The sequence below is a fragment of the Aplidium turbinatum genome, chromosome 1 (genome assembly GCF_918807975.1).
Source record: "Aplidium turbinatum chromosome 1, kaAplTurb1.1, whole genome shotgun sequence".
NCBI lineage: Eukaryota > Metazoa > Chordata > Ascidiacea > Aplousobranchia > Polyclinidae > Aplidium > Aplidium turbinatum.
In genome coordinates, this window is record NC_137472.1 from 60,403,676 (window position 1) to 60,422,846 (window position 19,171).

Below are 19,171 nucleotides of genomic sequence, written 5' to 3' on the forward strand. Positions count from 1 at the left end.
TTCATTTCTGATTGGCTTTGTCATTACATATAGTAGACGGTGCATAAAAGCAAGGGTGGTGCAATCAGCATGCGACATGCCTGTTTTATTGTTTATAGGCTACTACTTTACTCAGTAAGCAATACTTGTTATTGAGTAATCAGTGTTGTTCTCCTACTTTTCGTGTGAGAGCTTTGGTCTTAAATGGAAAGTTAAATGGAAAATAATGATTTTAATTGTTTTTCGTTGTTGTTTTAATTTTTTCTTAATTTTTTTATTCTTTTGTTTGTTTTATCACTAAATGTAACGACTGTCTCGACTTCTTTTATTTCAATGCTTGTCTTTTTTTTACTTTAATGGAATTTGTTCCTTAGTATCTTTACCTTTTTTATCTTAATCCATGCTCGTCTGTGTGTTTTTCAGTTTATTACAATTTTTTTGGTTCGGAGTAAAAATACAAGAACTGCTGACGAAGAGTTACAAACAAAATTCTTTGAAATTTGTTTAAAAAAAAAAATAAGTAAACTAATAAATAAGTTAAAATAAATAAGTTAATATAAAATAAATAAGTTAATTAATGGTTTTGATTTTGTTATTTTTTGAAATTGCTGATTTGCATGCAATAGATCTGGCTGGGCAGTAAGAAATACATTGGTTTTTGTAAGTAGAAGTAGCAACATCTCCATTTTCTTAGTATGTAATAATTATTTCAGAATTTTTAGTGATCTTTGGCTACAACTGGTCAGAAAGATTCAGCAAAAAATGCCAAAAACGGTATGATTTTTATCTTTTACTATTATTTAAAATGTTTATACATTGCCGCAAAAAATAATGTGATAAAAAATCGAAATATTCCTTTTTAAATTTTAAGCCTTTAGTTAATTTTGTATAGAAATAATCAAACTTAGCCAGCGGAAAATTTGCAAAATCATTGCATATAAGTTCTTGACGTCAATCTCAATGCTCCATGCAAAACGACAATCACGGAGTTCATGGACTGAATCGACTTATGTTTCGACAAGCAATAAGTTAACACGAGAATCAAAGTAAATGTTTAATAAGACAAAGAATTTTTTACACCGTAAACACAATGTTGAACATAGTTATTATTTTCACTAAACGGAGATTGTGAATATAACGATCTGCACAAGAATATTTTAAAGATAATATAAAAGTTGGCTGATGCTAAAAATACCGTTTTGCTGATGCTTAAATCTACAGTAGCTATTCAAAGTTTAGTCTAGCCCTTAACATACCAAGCGGGGTTTCGTAGGGACCCCAGAGGTAATTTTTTGTATCTCCCGCCTTACCTATAGCAACAATTTTTCTCATTATCTTTGTATGTGTCATAAATTTAAGCAAGTTCGGTATAGTGCCACAAAAATTAAAAAATTATTTGAAACATATGCATAAAACAGCATAACGTTACTTGGGGTCCTGATGGACCCCCCTTGGTATATTACGTTGCAAATGCTGAATGTTAACCAGTTAACTTCACGCGAACAATGTCCTTACATTTTGCCAGAGATTGAGAATTTGATGATAAATCAACACGTAGTCAAAGAAAAGAAAATGCTAAACTTGCAGCTTTTCGCGAAATTTGAATGGATTTATAGAAAACTGCAAAAAACTCTATAAGCCATTTGAAGAAGTAACGGTAGATGAACAATTAGTCTCTTTCCGAGGGAAATGTCCAATGAGACAGTACATGAAATCAAAACCAGCAAGATATGGAATTAAAGTGTTGGCAGCTGAAGACGTGAAAACCGCTTGCTTGTAGAATCTCCAAGTTTATACTGGAAAACTTCCTGGGAGTGCACCTGAGAAAAATCAAGGACGTCTGGTTGCGTGCATTGAGTGACATGATAAAATCACTGTTTGCAACTGGAAGAAGTGTTACCACAGATACTTTTTTATATCAGTGCCAACTGTAGAAGTTTTGCTCCAGAAAAATATCACCAAGACAGGAACACTGAGCAAAAAAGTCAGATATTCCTGCAGTTATGGAAGTTGCGAAGGGACGATATGTTTTATCGTCAAACTTTATCTTTTCAGATAATCTGTCAGTTGTAAGCTATGTGCCTAAAAAAACAAGACGGTTCGTTTACTATCTTCTCTGCATCTTGATAATTCACTGTCTAATGAACATCACAAGAAACCCAACATGATACGGTACTTGAATATAACCGCACAAAAGGCGGAGTGGATGATGCAGACAAGTTGGTGAGGGAATATTCTTGTGCCAGACGAATGTCAAGATGGCCTTTCCGACTTTTTATGAACGTGCTTGACATTGGAGCCCTGAATTCCTATATCACTTGGGTGTTCATAAACAGATACTGGAACAGTAGAAAATCTAATCGAGGGTAATATTTCTTGATGGAGTTAGGCAAAGAATTAACGAAACCTAATGTCTTGCGCAGAGCATGTAATCCACCTGGTTTTCAGCTTTACATCGTTAGAGCTATTGAAGTTATGGGAGTTTCTGTAGGTCGAAACACTGAAGCTTCAAATATATCCTCAGCGTCAAGGCAGCCAGTGACGGAAGAGAGGAAGATGTTTTCAATGTCATTGAAACAACGATAGAAAAGTTAACATTATATGCTCCAAATGCAAACGTTTCGTTTGTGAACAGCACCGAGTCACCAACACAACTGTGACAAGTGCAAAAGAATGTGAAGATGACAGTGGATGAACTGTGCGTTTATGAATAAGATCCTTTGTCTAAGTAATTTGTAGAAACACATGTGTTATACTATATGTGATGCTAAGACTAAAATTTTAGTTTTTATAGCACTTGGGGTAACAACAGGGGTTTGTTACAGTGTCATAAAAATGGCATCTGCTTTACTTACAATTTCAGCAATCTTCCTTTGTTACATTAGCTGTATAAACTGTAATCTAAGTAAGGATGAAGAAAGTAGACTACAAGTTGGCTTGTGCTTTGGTGTGCCGGTATACTGATTGTATGTATTGTGAGACAACGCAAAACTGGCTCAGCCAATTTGCCGTTTTTCATTTCCAAGGAAGAATGGCCTGCTTCATCCCCAAACCTGAACCCCCTAGACTTTGGCATCTGGTCTTACCTGGAGAGCAGGGTTTCGACTAAAGACCACCAAAGTTTGGAAGCAGTGAAGAATAATCTGAAAAAATAATGAGCCAAAATACCTCAAAGAGTTATTCATGACTCTTGCAGGTCCTTTTCGAAGCGTCTCCGACTTGCTATCGACGCAAATGGCTGACACATTGAGTAAAACTTGTTTTTCTTAAATATTTAATTATTTGAAAATAATATTATATGTTTATTACTCAATTATTATCTACTAGTTGTTAAATACATTTTTTTGAAGTTATAACGTTAATTATTGATGACCCTGTATATACTGTATACAGTACTTTAAGCAATAGAAACGATGGGGTCCTTGGAGGACCCCACCTTGGTAAACGACGTTGGTGAGCTAGGCTTGGTATGTTAAGGGCTAAACAAGCCAATATTCCCTTCCCAAAAAGCAAGTCAGTCATTTTTAACATTCATTTTCATAGATTACTGTCCTGTGTTTCGACCTGCAGAACATGTGGATCTCATAGACCCTAATATGAAGACATTGCACCGGCTGCAACAATTGGGAGATGTTGCCTGAATTGCTGCCTCATAAGCAATAAAAACAACATTGATTTAATGTCTGCAGATGTTAAATCAATGTGCTGGCTTGGCAATTCCTCTTACAAACAGTTGTAACTTTGTCAAATGAATAATACAACTTTCCCATGTTTTACAGAAGAACTCGCAGCTTGCAGTTCTTGCACTGAGCACTTCAGTAATTGCTATGCCAGTAAGAAGCTTTCAGTTTATACTTCTCAACCCTCTAACTCCAGTTCTCAACAAAATGTTCAATGAAACTTATCAGGTAAGTGCAAAAACATTTACATTATGTAGTTACATCTTTGTTTTTTTATACTGATATAATGAGCTTGGCTATCTTTGTTTTTCAATGGTTTGACGTATAATTGAACTCATTATCGCTCTGGTGGAAGATCAATTCAATTCAAATCAATTTATTTTTCTTTGTCAGAATGCAAAAGAAATGATATTGTGAAAAAGAAATACAGTAACAAAACCAACAAAAGGAAAAGGTGGCAAAACCATAATGGTTTAAGGTGTGCATAAAAGGATCTAATATTGCGGTATATGCATCGATAAATATAGTTAAGCACGGCCACCAAACCTGATACATTAAAACAAGTAGATGAATAAACTAAGAATCAGTCGCCTCCTCGTTCCTGAAACAACTGGAGCGCCAATTCTTAAAGCAATGAGAACACGACTGAACCCAACAACATCACAAAAACAAACTAATACACACACACATATTGTAATTACGTAAGGGACTATCAAAACAAGGACTATTTACAGGTTTTATACAGAAATAAAGTGTTCGCAGCAACTATATTAAGTAGCTTAAAGAATACAGAAAAAATACACAATATGGCAGCTCATTATCAAGATAAAATAGTTAAAAAATATTTGTTTTTTAAATTAATTTCCTGCACATGTAAGAGCATAAGAAGTGTGATGATATAGCAGCGTGTTTTTCGTATTGCCAATAAGAGTTGAATCATCTTTTATAGCGTCAATGAGGGATGGAGTGTTTTGGTATCGCTAATGAGAGGTGGAGATTCTTTGGTAGTGCCGACGAAGGATGTAGTGTCTGAGTTGTTTTAAGCTTCTTTTCCGGGTCATTTTAGTCTAGTCGCTCACCATATCTTTATTGTTGCCACATTAGCCTCAACTGCGCTTGCAACTTGTTCTTATTGCTTAGCCCTTAGGCGCTTGGGCTCCTGGAGTCTTGCTCAGTTTGGGGGGGCTGTCGATTCTTCTTATGTTTTAGGAGTGATTTCTCTGTTATTTTTTAAGGCACGGTTTCAAAAGTTGGGATTCACTTTGTAAAACTATTCACGCAGAGCACATCCGAAAATTAAAACTATGTAAATTTTAGAACTGCTTATATACGTTGAAATGTTGATGTGACTTATGACGTTTGAATTATTTGGTATTTTTTGATAGAGTAATGAAAAACATGCATTGCAATGTTGTGATTAAATTTTTTTTACATAATCTCAATTTAAATCATTTGATTAACGAAACATGGGCCAAATTAATTGCTTTCATCCAGCCGGTGGAAAAATTTTGAACAATAGAATATGAAATATTTCAGAGGATGTGCTGAGAAATGCCTTATATCTCTCAATTTATAACCTTTATTCGCTCAAAATTTCAGCTCAATAGAGGTGAATAAAAGTTAGGAAAAGTCAAGAAATCTCGTAGTCGCAGCCTCAGTGGTTTTAGAGATACAACTGTTGATACAAAAAAAGTTGAATTGACAGCCCCCCCCCAACCTTCAAACGGTTAAGGCGACTTCGTCGGACTACATAATATAACATCATTAACAGGCGGTATGGGTACAATATTATTGTACCCACATACAATTTCTATTGAAATTTCTAAGTTAATTATATTTTTTATACGGTGGGTCGTATTTGTTGGTCAGAACGTTTAAGTAGTATGCTCTATGGAAGTACCACACGTGCTGTTAATAGGCCACGTAGACAGTGGACAACGCTATAATGCAGGGATCCACTACCGCCAAATTTGACAACTTAGAGATCCACAATGAGCTGAAGATGTGCATTTTTCCATTTGTATCATACAAAAACATGCAATTATTTGTGTGCATCTAAAACAAGGCGTGTGCTGTAATAAACAGGCCTGGTATTAGTGAGAAAAATGATGAGTGGGCTTTGATTTTACAATACTATCGAAACGTGGTTTCCTGCTACTTACAGCGATTCTTACAAGTTCATGAATATGAGTATTAGTAAGTCGTGTTCTATGGTTGTTTTTCACAAAATTCATTGCTGAAACAACGATTCACATAGGTAAGTGCTGGAGCCAAAGCCAGTAAGTAGTCTTCTAGCTAGCCTAGCAGTAATTGGGTACCTTTCCAAGCTTACAGGTGATGACCAAAACACATTTGAGTCTAAAATAGAAATCTCATTTCCTTTGAGACTGCACAGCTCTATCTGTATTTGAGGCACCAGTAATGCATACTCAGCTGTAAGGTAGGTTTTCCAACTGCCATTAACATCAGTGGACAGTGGATGTGACACAAGGTCTATGACTGAACTGATTGCATAAAATTGTTGGCGATTTCTATACTATGAATCCCTGATAAAAGCCTTAAAAATATATATTATGTAGCGATCTGTTTCCGACGGCCCTCCCTAATATATATAATATATAAAAATATATATAGGCCTTATAGGCTAAAACAAAAACAAAAATTAAATTATAAATTGTATTATAAATTATAAATTATAAATTATAAATTGTAAATTAAAAATTTGTATTAGCTTACGTTTATTTTATGTTATGTTGTCCGCTCACTATCTCGTCTCATGACCACACTCCCGCATAATTATGACAGATTGCTACCACCTTTTGTGTTTGTTCGTCAGTTGTTGCTTGTACGCAGGTCAGTGCAGTTTTATTGAATTTCAGTCATTTATTATTAACATTTCACGAATAATTGTTTTGTTTAGATGAATTAAGATATTTTCCTGAAGAGGGCAGAAAGTTTTGCCGAAAACATTCGAAATTATGTATCTATTTCATTTCTGTATTAATTTTGAATTATGCAATTCAATGTTATTAAGTTGTTATCGATTGTCTGTCTATGGTTTTTAAAAATTTAAGCAAATTTTAAAATAAATACTTTGAAATTTTTTTCAAAGCCAACTTGAAAGATCCACAAAAAAAGTTGAAAAGATCCGGAACCGGATCGCGATCCGCCATTTGGCCATGCCTGCTATAGTGTATATGATATGTTATCTATGTAACGGCGACTATGCTCAGACAAACAGCTCATTATGTCACTGCGGTACTCAATTATCATAAATTTCTGTCGATATGGCATGGCATCTCACTCAGTCGAAATTTAGCAAGGATTTCGAATGAGATAGGTATGTAGAAATCTCTGGTCTATGTTGTAGCTGGTAGGTGGCGCAAAGTTACAGAGTCAATTAGAAGAAAAACTGACCTTTTGATGTATGATTCATTTGTTGACAAATTAATGTTAGGCCTAATGTTTTACATAGCTTAGTTGCAAATACTGAATAAAGTTGGTCTAAGCTGTAGATTGAAAATTAGTTGTACTAAGCTACAAGTTTTGGAAGGTTTGTGAAGAAATTATGGGTGATATTGATGCTGGATCTAGCATTTACGTTAACGAAAAAACACATACACAGGTATGTAGCTAGATAAAGTATTGAACACATGAGACATGACTTAGTTGAGATAGTCAGAAAAAACGAAAGGTTCTTGCCTGACAACCTGCAGCCTGCTAAGGAAAAGTCTGTTTACTCAACCAATTTCGCTTACCACCAAGATGCAACAGTCTCAGTGGCGTTTCCTGGTGGATTAAACAAGGGAATCAATAAAACTCGCGAGGGGTTAGAGCGTGCCGAAGGCACGCGTATTGCAGAGGGTCTGGGGGAACACCCCCCCGTCCAGAAAATTTTTGCAAAATTACACTCAAATAATGGATTATAGTGCTTTCTGGAAATACTTTTAGGGTAATATTTGTATGAATTTATTAGCAGATAAACAGCTATTAACTTATTAAAGGTAGCTCTTACACACAAACGGGCCAAAACTGCGGCTAGACCTCACATATCCTGTGTTATGCTAAAGGCTATCCAGCCAGGATAACAGTGTAAGGCAAACATTAGGCTTAAACTTTTCCTTACAAGGCCGATATTAACTCCAACAGCGCCTTTGATTTTCTCATTACGTAGCCTACTGGTGCACGGCCCAACGAGCAAGCGATTCCGGAATTGCTTCCAAAAATTATTTAAAAGAAACGTAAATCGCGTAAACTTTGCGATGCTTTTTTTCATTTGTTTCTCACTAGTTGTTTCTTCGTATAGCAAAGACTAGAACAAGGGAAGCGATACAAATATTGCTTCTGTAAGCTTCCAACTTTTTTTAATTGAAACCGAGCTGAAATCATACTGGGACATGAGTTAGAAGCTGTTTTAATTGGTATTCAGGTAAAGCAATTACGAAATCGTTTTACTGAAAAGAATCTATGCAGTCTGTTTATATGGACCAAGGAAAAAAATCAGTTGTGCTTCAATCATGTAGCCTACATGACTGGAGAAGTCGAAGCGACGCAATCAAGCAAACCAGAGATAATCAAGTATTATAACAAAACCAAAGGTAGGGTGGACACGATGGACAAAATGCTGGGTGAGTACATTGTAAAACGACGGACATTGGGATGGCTTTTGAATTTTTCCTATGACATGATTGACGTCACTGACTTCGCGTTGTATATCAGCTGCAGAAAATACAACCAAGAGTTCAGAAAAAAAGGACTAACGGTAAATATTTCTGAAAGATCTCGCGAAACAGCTATGTATGCCTTCAGTAGAGGCTCCTTCTACTAACCGGATGGTGATGCGAAACCGTTCCGAAAGGACAGCAACTAACCACAAAGACCCCTATGGAAGTCGTGGAGCTACACCGATTGTTGGCAGATGTTATGTCTGCAGAGACAAGAAATGAAAACGACTTAAGGCCAAGAAAAGATGCTTGGCTTGCTTTCAGTAGGCTTGGGCAAACGCTTTGTAACAAAGACAAAGTGTAGGCTATTACTTGTGAAACGGACTAAAACCTCCTCAATTAAGTTTTCTTTCGTATTTCTGTATCAAACAAATCATTTCTGTAATCTGTTTCGCTCAACATTCAAGAAATCGTTTTTGTGTAATGTATTCTGGTGTCATTTCGATACAAAATGTCTAAGGGTACACTTGTACCCATGCGCCTCAAGAGTGTAAAAAAATCAATCATACAGAAAATTAGAGTTATAGAAAAAGTTATAGCAAAAAGTTATATTCGTGTGGCTACAAAAATATACAACTATCATTAAAATATGCAGGCTGCAGTACTAACATAAATTGATAACTGTGCATTAAATTGCACAATATACAAGTTGCAACACAACTTGGTTACAATAATTACATGTTTCGATAAACGTTGTTCTTGTACTTATAGGCTAAACAAAGTTTAAAAACTCTTTTTTGTCACTTTTTTGTCTCAAGAATTTGTTATGTGATGAAATGCTACAAAAACAGTTTAAGAAAAAAGCATAAAACTATGTTTATCCCCAGAATGTATTCAAATGAGAGGCAACTGTTCGCAGATAGAGTCACAGTCCGCCCCGATAGCTCAGTTGGTTAGCGCGTGACTTCTGGAACGAAGAATCTTCAAGATCAAGCTGCGCTGGTTCGACTCTCGGGGTGTGCGCTTGAGCAGCGCACGTTAAGGACTGCTCTCCGTTCAGCGGCATCTAATGGATGGAATAACTCCTCGGCAACAAGACTTCAACAATCGAAAACTTCACTCTGTCAATCTCGGTGACCAGCCTGCGTCAGTGATTCAAAGGCTCTACAAGTATGCGGAACTGCCAGAATTAAGCTCTGCAAGAAGCTTTCCCAGTTCGAGGATAAAGATTCAATCAATCAATCATCACATCATGTTCTGAATCGATGACCAGTTTTATAGAAATAATTGCACCTGTACAATGGCGGATTCAGAGGGAAACGATTGATCGCCTCCCTTAAAACACAGAATAACAACTCCATTTACGGTTTATTTCCAAGGTCGGAGTAATGTAGACCTACACATCATTTTGCTTTGTTGAAATCAGCCCCCTTCCATAAGGCTACTTGCTGAATCCGCCCCTGAGTTTGCATGAATACCACTTGCTGTATTTTTTAATGGAGTCATGTGCACATGGTCATGATGCTGCAGACTCTCGTTCAGACACTTTATGCTTGCACTATTTTAGTAACTTTTTTTAACACAGAATCGCTACGACAAAACTTTGCCACTTTCTACGTGGACTGCTTTGTTATCTGTGACGTCATCGGCTGTTTTAATGGGGGCAACTTTGGGCGCTATTTCAATGAGACTATTTATGTTGCGCATGAGCAGAAAACGTCTTTTGCAAGTTTGTCACATTCTTTCGATGATTGGTGCATTTTTATTTTCTGTGATCGGGAAACTGACGCTATCTTATGAAGTCATAATCGTTGCTCGTGTGGTGTCTGGATTTGCTATTGGAATAGGAAACAGTAAGAAGAACTATTTTACAAATTTACTTTATTCAGATTTGGTTACACTTTAGTAGGAAAAACTTGAACTTGAAATGTAGATCAATATTTTTAAGCGTGTTGTAAGCCATGTTTGTATCTAGCACTGCCAGACAGAATATTATATATTTTACGACTTTACATTCATCGAAATGGTTTTGTGTAAGGTCCATAGGATAATTCTCTGCTATTTTCATTTAGTAATGTGTGGGAAATCACGACATGCTGTAAGTACTGGAATTATAAAGACAAGTAAAAGAATAACAGTAATTCATTGCTTTTTATGGCTGAAGCAACTCTGAGTTTGACCGACCTTTGATTGTAAAATGGATAGAACAACAGTATAGCACCTTTCAAATTTTTTTCCAGTTTTAGATTTGTGTTAATTTAATATTCCTTTTCATAGAGACAACTACGATTGAAAAACAATTCGAGCAATTACTCACTTGAGCTTTTGTTTTTTCAGTAATTGTTCCAATAACCATTGCCGAGATATGCACAAGAGAGCAACAAAGCTTCTGGCAAAGCATAAGTGCCTCAACTTCTAGTTTTGGAAGTTTACTTGGAGTTATATTAATGCACTCAAAAGTTCGTTGCTGATTTAGTATGAAATTGTTTGTTTAGCAATGCGGTACCTTAGTATGTATCAAATCATCATCAATCAAGATTTCTGCTAGGCCAATTTCAAGAATTTTGCTGTATTTGAGAAGTAGTTCAATCAAACAAACACATTGATCTTGAGACTGCAGACATTCCATAATTTATTTTTGATGAAGTGGTTTCAATATAAGATAATTTGTGCTTAAATATATTCTCTCATTGGTTTAAATCAGTTAAAGTTATATGATACTTTTCAAACGTATTAATAGTCTTTAACATGTGATTTGACATTACAAAGAGGATAACCACTTTCACAAATCACAGCTAACATTCACTCAACGTCTGATGTGAACTTCATGTAAAACTTTTTAACACTAGGCACTTAGGCACTATAAACTTAGACATACAACGTTATAACGTGATGTGGAGAGATATGTGATCATAAAATTGAATGGCTTGACAGAAAATCCTGATAAAGTTTTCAAGCAATCTATAGCCTACATTTAATCTGTTTTGAAAGCTCAATGCTAAGTTTACAACATTAACTAATATCCTTTCGGATTTACACATTTATCAGGTTTTGGGTACGGAAGAGCTTTGGCCAATTGTAATATCCTTGACAGCGATTCCTAATATCATTTTTTTGCTGGCCAGTTTAAAAATTCCCAATACACCTTTCTACCTAGCTCGACAAGGCAATAAAGACAAGACCATTGCAACTATACAGACTTTACGTATTGGGACACAAGTGATATTTTAATTTTATTTATTTTAATAATTATTTTTTTATTATGATTTAGCATATTTATTATATTATATTTATTCATTATTGTTTTATTACTGTTTTTATTATTATTTATAATGCATTTATTATGTATCAAGAGCTTGTGCATTGTCCGCTGAATCAAAATATAAATACTACAGTAAAATTAAACAGTAGCCTACACTATCACAACTATGTATCATATCGCTACCGCCAATTGCTGTGAAAACAATTGTATTCTTTAAATTCATTTGTAACTTATCGCGCCAGCATCGGAGCCAGATCATTCCATTGTCGGTGACATTTCTTTGGTCGTTGTTATCACCACAGGGAGGGTAGGAAGAAAAGTTGTATTGGATGTGTTTCATTGTCTGGATTAAAATCCCCACTTGCTCACTAAATATTAGAGTATCGTATATTTGTCGTATTGCTTATCTTACTCTCAAATCTTCAGAGAGCTCTGATGAAGCAGTGCTATTGTTCTTTAATTTTATCAATTGCAAAGCAAAACAAGTAATGGGTGTTTGATCAAAACAGTAGTACAGTATTTATAAAACTTATATCTTTATGAGAAACGCAAAACTGTGTTAATAATTCTGATTTGTTGCTGTAATTTATAGAAGGAAGTAGAGAAAGAATACGATGAAATAATCAAGGAAATATGTGGGAAGAAAACAATTGGACTTCTTGAGATTCTGAAGACAAAGCAATACAGGTTCACTTGATAACTGTGATAATTTTAAATGTGACTGATTCCTTTTGCAAACAAATCTTATTGTATTGAAAGCATCTTTTTTGTATTTTTTCAGAAAGCAATTCATCTGCGTATTTTGCCTTTTCCTGAGCATGGAGTTTAACGGCAAGACGAGAGTTATTTTTTATTCCGATAGTATTTTTCGTCTCGCTGGGATTGCAAGTGATCAGGTTACCAATGTCTCTATTGGCCTGTTTGCTGTGCGAGTATTTGTATCTATATTTGGTGTAAGTTACACTTAATCTTATATTATTAAACTTTTCTATATCTAAAGCTAATGATTCACAATCGATAATCTGTTTGTAAATCCGTCTCTTCATACTTCGTCGTGTGTTCTCTATGAATCAGAAGCCATCAAAAGATCTAAGCAGTTATCGTCCAATATTTCACAAAACGACCCCATAAAACTTAAAGTCTTATCCACCCGATTAGCGACTTTTTATTCCCAAAAAAGCAGACCTGGTTTTGAGATGGTACTCCACCGTGGTTCAAGTTATACCACTTGGCCTGAAATATACATTGAGGCCAAACATAAGGCCCATGCTATTTTTTTATACTTAACAACTGCTTGATAATATTGAACCGCGCTTGCTGGTAAGTTACCTGGTCTGCTGTGTGACAAACGCATAGTTCGTATGGTCACAGAAAGTTTCAGCAAGATAATTTTCCGCTTAATTACCACAATTCCAGTCGACTAACCCAGCTAACGAATGACACCTCACAGGCTTGATTCTGGTTCTGCTTCTTTTAAATATTCACGATTTGTCAGTGAGAGTATTGACAAAGTATGCTATCTTTAGACTTGGAGCCAAGAGTGACAAAATAGCGTGTTACGGGAGGCACTCAGCCCGCCACATTAATAACAGCCTTCATGTAAAAAAATGAATGACAACCCCTGTTTTAGATTATGGCTATCTTCTTGCTCTGTACAGTTTGGAAGGATAACCTAACTCCGCTAAAACAAACCCTGCTCCATAACATAAATGCACACTCAACTTTTCTCTGAGAATGGCGAATACAATTCAGCATAACCACAGAGATGACAATAGCTTTGCAACAACCAGAAAAGCTAATTGTCATCTGACTGATGAGATTAAAAAGGTAAAGGGGGTCCCATACTTGATTCAAGTGTCAGGTATGAGAAGATAAGTTTCTCATTGCACTAAGGAGAGTAGGATGGCCAGTTCCATACTCTCTGCCGCCTTTCCTGCAGCAATTATGCCCACCCAGTTTATTATACCCTAGGTAGAGATGAGCGGTGTTTTCAACAACCAGCTAAAGCTGGGAGTCGAACCAGGTTCGCATAATTGGAAAGCCAATGCCTTATCCGTTACGCCATCCCACCGCACCAGATGAGATTACGATTGTCTCACTATTGCCATTCACCTTATCCCCGTTGCTAGGAAATGGCGCAACGGATAAAGCGTTTGCTTTTCAATCATGCAAACCTGGTTCGACTCCCGCCTTGAGCTGGTTGTTGAAAACACCGCTCACCTCTGCCGATGGTGTAATAAATTGGGTGGGCATATTGATGTAGGAATGGCGGCCTAGAAAAGGGAACTGGCCACTCTGCTCTCCTTAGTGCCGAAGGCTTGATACAACGAGAACTTAATGTTCTCATACTCGGCACTGGAATCAAGTATGGGACCACCTTTACCTATCCATATTCAAAGTATGTGGATTCTCGAGATGACATTGCCAATGCCGCCACGGTGTAGTGTCAAGACGCAAAAAATCTCATTCATACAAATATGCTAATTCCAAAATTTTAAAACTAGCCTTTATTGTCTAACAAACAAAATATTTTGCAGTTAAAAGTCATTCGCCGATACAGCGCACTGAAGGTTCTGCTCATCTCAATACTTGCAGAGATACTTGCGCTGATTTTGTTTACAGTCAGTCAAGCAACTACCCATTTGGCTTCTAATGTAATGCCTTACGTTTCGATTACGGCGATTTTTATATTCTTGTCTTTGTAAGTTAATTCTGAAACTTGTTATTGTATGAGGGTATTTAAAACTGGAGAACGGGTAATCTTAAATACTTGAAAGCAAAACTGAATAAAATATCTGCACTAGTTCATTAGACCTACCTTTTTATTAACACTATGTCCAGTTTTTACTACGTTTATTAATACAGTATGAATAATTGTATTTACGTACATTAACATAATTTTTAACAATTTATAACCTCATAGTAGGCCTAGTTACTGTTTTTTCGATTAAATTTAAACTTTCTGATAACTAATCACTCAAATTAAAGCAGCAAAAATATACAGCTCATTTCCCCCTTGTTAGCTTTTCAGGAGGATTTTTCATAGCAGTGCCTTCTATCGCCACAGCTGTAACAATTGAACCGACAAGGTCGACCATACTTGGTGTGGTGTATATTTTCTACTGGATAACAGCTTGGTTAGTAGGATTCATCTCCCCCTACTTAGAGGTAGGTATACATGATAGCACCAATAAAACAAGCTTTGCAAATGAATAAAAATAAAAATGAAGCAACTGTGGTTTGACTCATAAGATATGTAGTTTAGTAGTGTATCTCACTTAACCGGCTCAATGGTGGAATAGATCATGCTTACAGCTCTTGAGCTAGGGGGTCTATTGGTTAAAATCCAACTCTGTTAAAATCCAAGTCGAATTTTATCGAAAGCTTTAAAAATAGCTTGCTGGTGTGTTCACATGGTATAGGCTAAATATAGAATGACACAAATTGTACAGTCATCAAAAGATTTTTGCAGTTTTACGAAAAAGTTACAATACCGTAGATAACCAACATCATTAACATTATAATGACAAATATAAGATTTAGCGTTACATTATAAATCGTTATCAGTAGTTATTTAAACATCGCTGGTGCTCATTTTGTTTTGTCTAACCCGACGACCAAACTTACCAGTAGTGTAGCAACACTTTTAGGGATAATAAATATTTTTATGACAATTTTTTTTTAAATGAATCAAATTTTTTCAAAAGAATGAAGTTTGTTGCATTTCGACAGAAATTGCTTGCATTCCAAATTCAGTTTATCAGTGAAAAATATAATTTTGTATTGCTAAATACAGCCAATAATATAGCCAAGTCAGTGGTTCAATGCCATGGCAAGGACATCAAATGTCTTTACAACAACGAACCTTCGTCGAATAGAGCAGGATATCCAACACCACAGCTCAAATGCGGGTTCAAAGGTTGTAGTGTAAAGGTTACTGCTAACTCGTTAGTAAAACCAAAATACACTAACTTGTCTGGTTATACTTTGCTATACAATTATACTACCAGCCCATTACCAGACAAAACAAACCAAGCTAATGTTTTATTTACAGTAAAATAACAAGGGTTAACTTATCAATAGAACACGCACTCTTATGTTGAGTTGTAAAAGAGTAATCATTGCAATGTATCTCTCACTACAAATTGTTTGAACACGTGACAGAAATTATATGACAGTTTTGAATTTCAAACTATTAATATTTTAATTCAAAGAAAATGAAGGGGTGTACCAGCAAACATCTATAGGATTGGTCCATGATACAAGAGAAGGATCCCAAGAGGATACAAACTGATATGAATGAATCAACAAGTGAATAAAAAAATAACAGTTAACCTCTCAAGTACATGTAGCTCCACACAGAGTGAAATTTATAATAATATAATAATAATGTTAGTTTTTATATAGCGCTGTATCCAACGCAGAATGCATTGCTCCTCAGCGCTTTACAAAGCAGACAGTGTCAAAGAAATTTACATGCCTTTTGACTCTTTTTTATTTCTTTAAAAGTATTATTGACTCAAAAAGAATGCCTAAAAAGACATTACGAAAAGTAACTACGGACAAAGGCCAGTGTTTCGATCTTCAGATCTTTTCAGCGTAGTAAAGTGAAAGTAGAAAGTTGTCTTGAAGCGTGGTTGGTTGAGATGATGATTTGAAACTTGAGTGATTGTTGTGAGACGATCATCTGTGAGACAATCCATCTCAGATGATTGTTTTGTCCTAGCTCAGTTGCAAATTCTTGTCTTTTTTTCTAGTTTTTATTTTTAACAAATTCCTGCCATTTCTTAGCACAAATTCTCTTTAAAAAAATCACACCTTTTAATAGGCTGTAAAACTACGTTTCGCTGAGGTCCAAAGTTAAAACTTAAATCCAGTCTCATTGTCTCACAACATTCACTCAAGTTTCAAATCATCATCTCAACCAACGCTTCAAGACAACTTTCTACTTTCACTTTACTACGCTGAAGAGATCTGAAGATCGAAACACTGGCCTTTGTCCGTAGTTACTTTTCGTAATGTCTTTTTAGACATTCTTTTTGAGTCAATAATACTTTTAAAGAAATAAAAAAGAGTCAAAAGGCATGTAAATTTCACTCTGTGTGGAGCTACATGTACTTGAGAGGTTAACTGTTATTTTTTTATTCACTTATTAATATTTTGTTTCAGATTGTACTCGGAGCATATTCGTTTACTCCATGGATTGGTTGCACAATCTTCTTTTGCATCTATTTCATGATATTCGTCCCGGAGACCAAAGGAAGAAGCATTGAACAAATACAAAGAAAACTTTCCTACAGAAGATTCAGTTCAGCGAGTCTATCTGTCATAAAAAATAGGAGTCAAACTTTCCCAGTGACAATTTCTTGATATCAAGGCCACCTTAGTGGATCAATGATTTTATTCCGGAAAAAATCCTTGACAAGTTGTTTTTCTGCATTTTTTGACGTGGGAAGGGAATTAAATGCTTTAAATTGACTGCAGGCATGCTATAGGCTTAATCATCAAATCTAGATGGTTATTGAAACATTAAACTTGACAATTAGGCGGTAAAATCTTTTCCCACATTCGTCGACCTTAACCTGCACCTTGTTGGAAAGAACTGATGCAAATACTTTAATCGCACTGCCCTACTGTGCAATACAGTATATCTAAAGGGCTATTAGGCTCTTGTAAATATCGCAAAACAATTGTCTGCTGTTCGGGAGTTGTGCGAGTGCCGTATCTACTTTCTAAATAAATTCGATTCAACACCATTCCAGACACGAGAAAATAATATTTGCAAAATAAGTTAGTGTATTTGTCTATTAAAAGAATTTCCTTAGGTGACATACCGATTTGTATTGTATATGATTAATTAAGCTGCATATTCAGCGTAACATTTTTATGCATTTTGATGTTCAAAAGTTCTTGAATATCAATACTTTTTATGATGTTTTACAAGAATTACAAACAAATGCGTTTGTTCTTATTTTTGGGCGAGTAAAAGATCACCAACGCAATGCTAGACAACCGTTACAGCCACACATCGCTTGTGTAGCGAAAGTTTGTACTTGCTATGGAAATCGAAAAACATCACAAACTGGTGTTATGATATTCAGCACAACACACCGAAAAATGTGATGAGGCTTGCAGCCCCATTGATGCAATTCAGCACTAATATTGGCCAACCTCGCAACGCAGTTTTATATTCACCTAGAGTTTTTGGGAGCAAAACAACGGTTGGAAATGGTCGGTGTGGTGTTGAGTAAGGGCTCCAAGAAATGAAGTTTTACATAGCTTTCAACATTGGAGCAGTTCAGTTAAGTTTGCTTTTATTTATGGCCATCACAACGAAAGACCCAGGGATCGGTCGAGTCCCACAGGGATCGGTCCTGGCTCCACTTCTTTTCAACATCTACACCCACGACCTGCCAACTACGGTCTCCGCAAAATACGCTTATGCGGACGACCTGGCAATTCTCCACTACACAAAGTCGTGGGAAATTCTAGAAGACGCTTTGAGCCAGGACATGAAAACTCTCTCAGCTTATCTCCAAAACTGGCGACTGAAACTCAGCGAAACCAAAACTGTGGCAGCAGCTTTCCACCTCCACAATCGGGAAGCTGATCGTGAGCTACACGTCCAGAACAACGGAAAATCTCTGTCATTCTGCCCCGAACCAAGACATTTTGGGGTGACACTGGACAGATCGCTTACATACCGCCACCATTTGGTGTCACTGCGCAAGAAACTCACATCCCGCGCAGCGCTACTCAAGCGCCTGGCAGGCTCTAGCTGGGGGGCGAGGGCTGATACTTTGCGTATAGCAGCCTTAGCCCTTGTCTACTCTTCAGCAGAGTACTGTGCACCTGTCTGGTGCCGCAGTGCTCATTGCCATAACATCGACACTGCCATAAACAGCGCCCTGCGCACAGTGACCGGATGCCTGCGTCCCACACCATTGGACAATCTCCCTATTCTCGCTGGCATCCAACCTGCTGAACTTTGTCGCGAAGAAGCCACTCTGTCCCTCGGTCGACGGGCACTGGAGCCTAACCACCTTCTCCACAACAAGATATCTGCTCTCCCAAGCGAGCACCCCCGTCGACTGAAATCAAGACACCCATTCGTGCCAGCCGCTCAACTTCTCATCAACGAAGCTGATGTACAAGACATGTCTGCGTCTACTTGGGCGGACCATAAATGTAGTTCTGAATGGAAGTCAAGCGCCACCAGACTCTATTCGTTCATCCCCGACGCCGACACGCGCCCCATCGGACTGACACTACCAATACAGGCATGGGTGCGCCTCAACCGTCTCCGTAGCCTACTGGCGTCGGGCTTTTCCGCTCAACCATGCACCAATGGGGAATGGCCTCTTCCTCCTCTTGTAAATGTGGTGCCGAGGAACAGACCGCAGACCACATCATCAATGACTGTTCCATCTTCAAGCCACCTAACAGAGTGGACTACGTGTCATGGATGATGAAACCAAAGACTGGCTGCTTTCTAGTAGCCTTGCAGTGTAGTCCGGGAACATCGTTAATCTGGGGTGGTAAAAGGATAGACCCTCGGCCCCAGAGGCTCACACGACAACGACGAC

General features: G+C 36.9%; 1 protein-coding gene across 4 annotated transcripts; it reads left to right on the forward strand.

The window, feature by feature from the left end:
• Nucleotides 1-618: 618 nt before the first annotated feature.
• Nucleotides 619-17,558, forward strand: LOC145784300 (solute carrier family 2, facilitated glucose transporter member 5-like). Of its 4 annotated transcripts, none has more exons than XM_082596102.1 (8): nt 8,844-10,176; nt 10,661-10,782; nt 11,372-11,542; nt 12,178-12,272; nt 12,367-12,481; nt 14,123-14,286; nt 14,609-14,753; nt 16,755-17,558. In XM_082596102.1, exons 1-8 carry the CDS (start codon nt 9,981-9,983, stop codon nt 16,953-16,955), a joined length of 1,209 nt encoding a protein of 402 aa, XP_082452228.1. In that variant the 5' UTR covers nt 8,844-9,980; the 3' UTR covers nt 16,956-17,558. The 4 variants fall into 4 exon arrangements, with proteins under 4 accessions (XP_082452245.1, XP_082452228.1, XP_082452221.1 ...); XM_082596095.1 differs by having other exon boundaries at nt 9,605-10,176; nt 12,367-12,538; XM_082596119.1 differs by lacking the exons at nt 8,844-10,176; nt 10,661-10,782; nt 11,372-11,542 and adding exons at nt 619-753; nt 3,759-3,887 and having other exon boundaries at nt 12,367-12,538.
• Nucleotides 17,559-19,171: the final 1,613 nt, after the last annotated feature.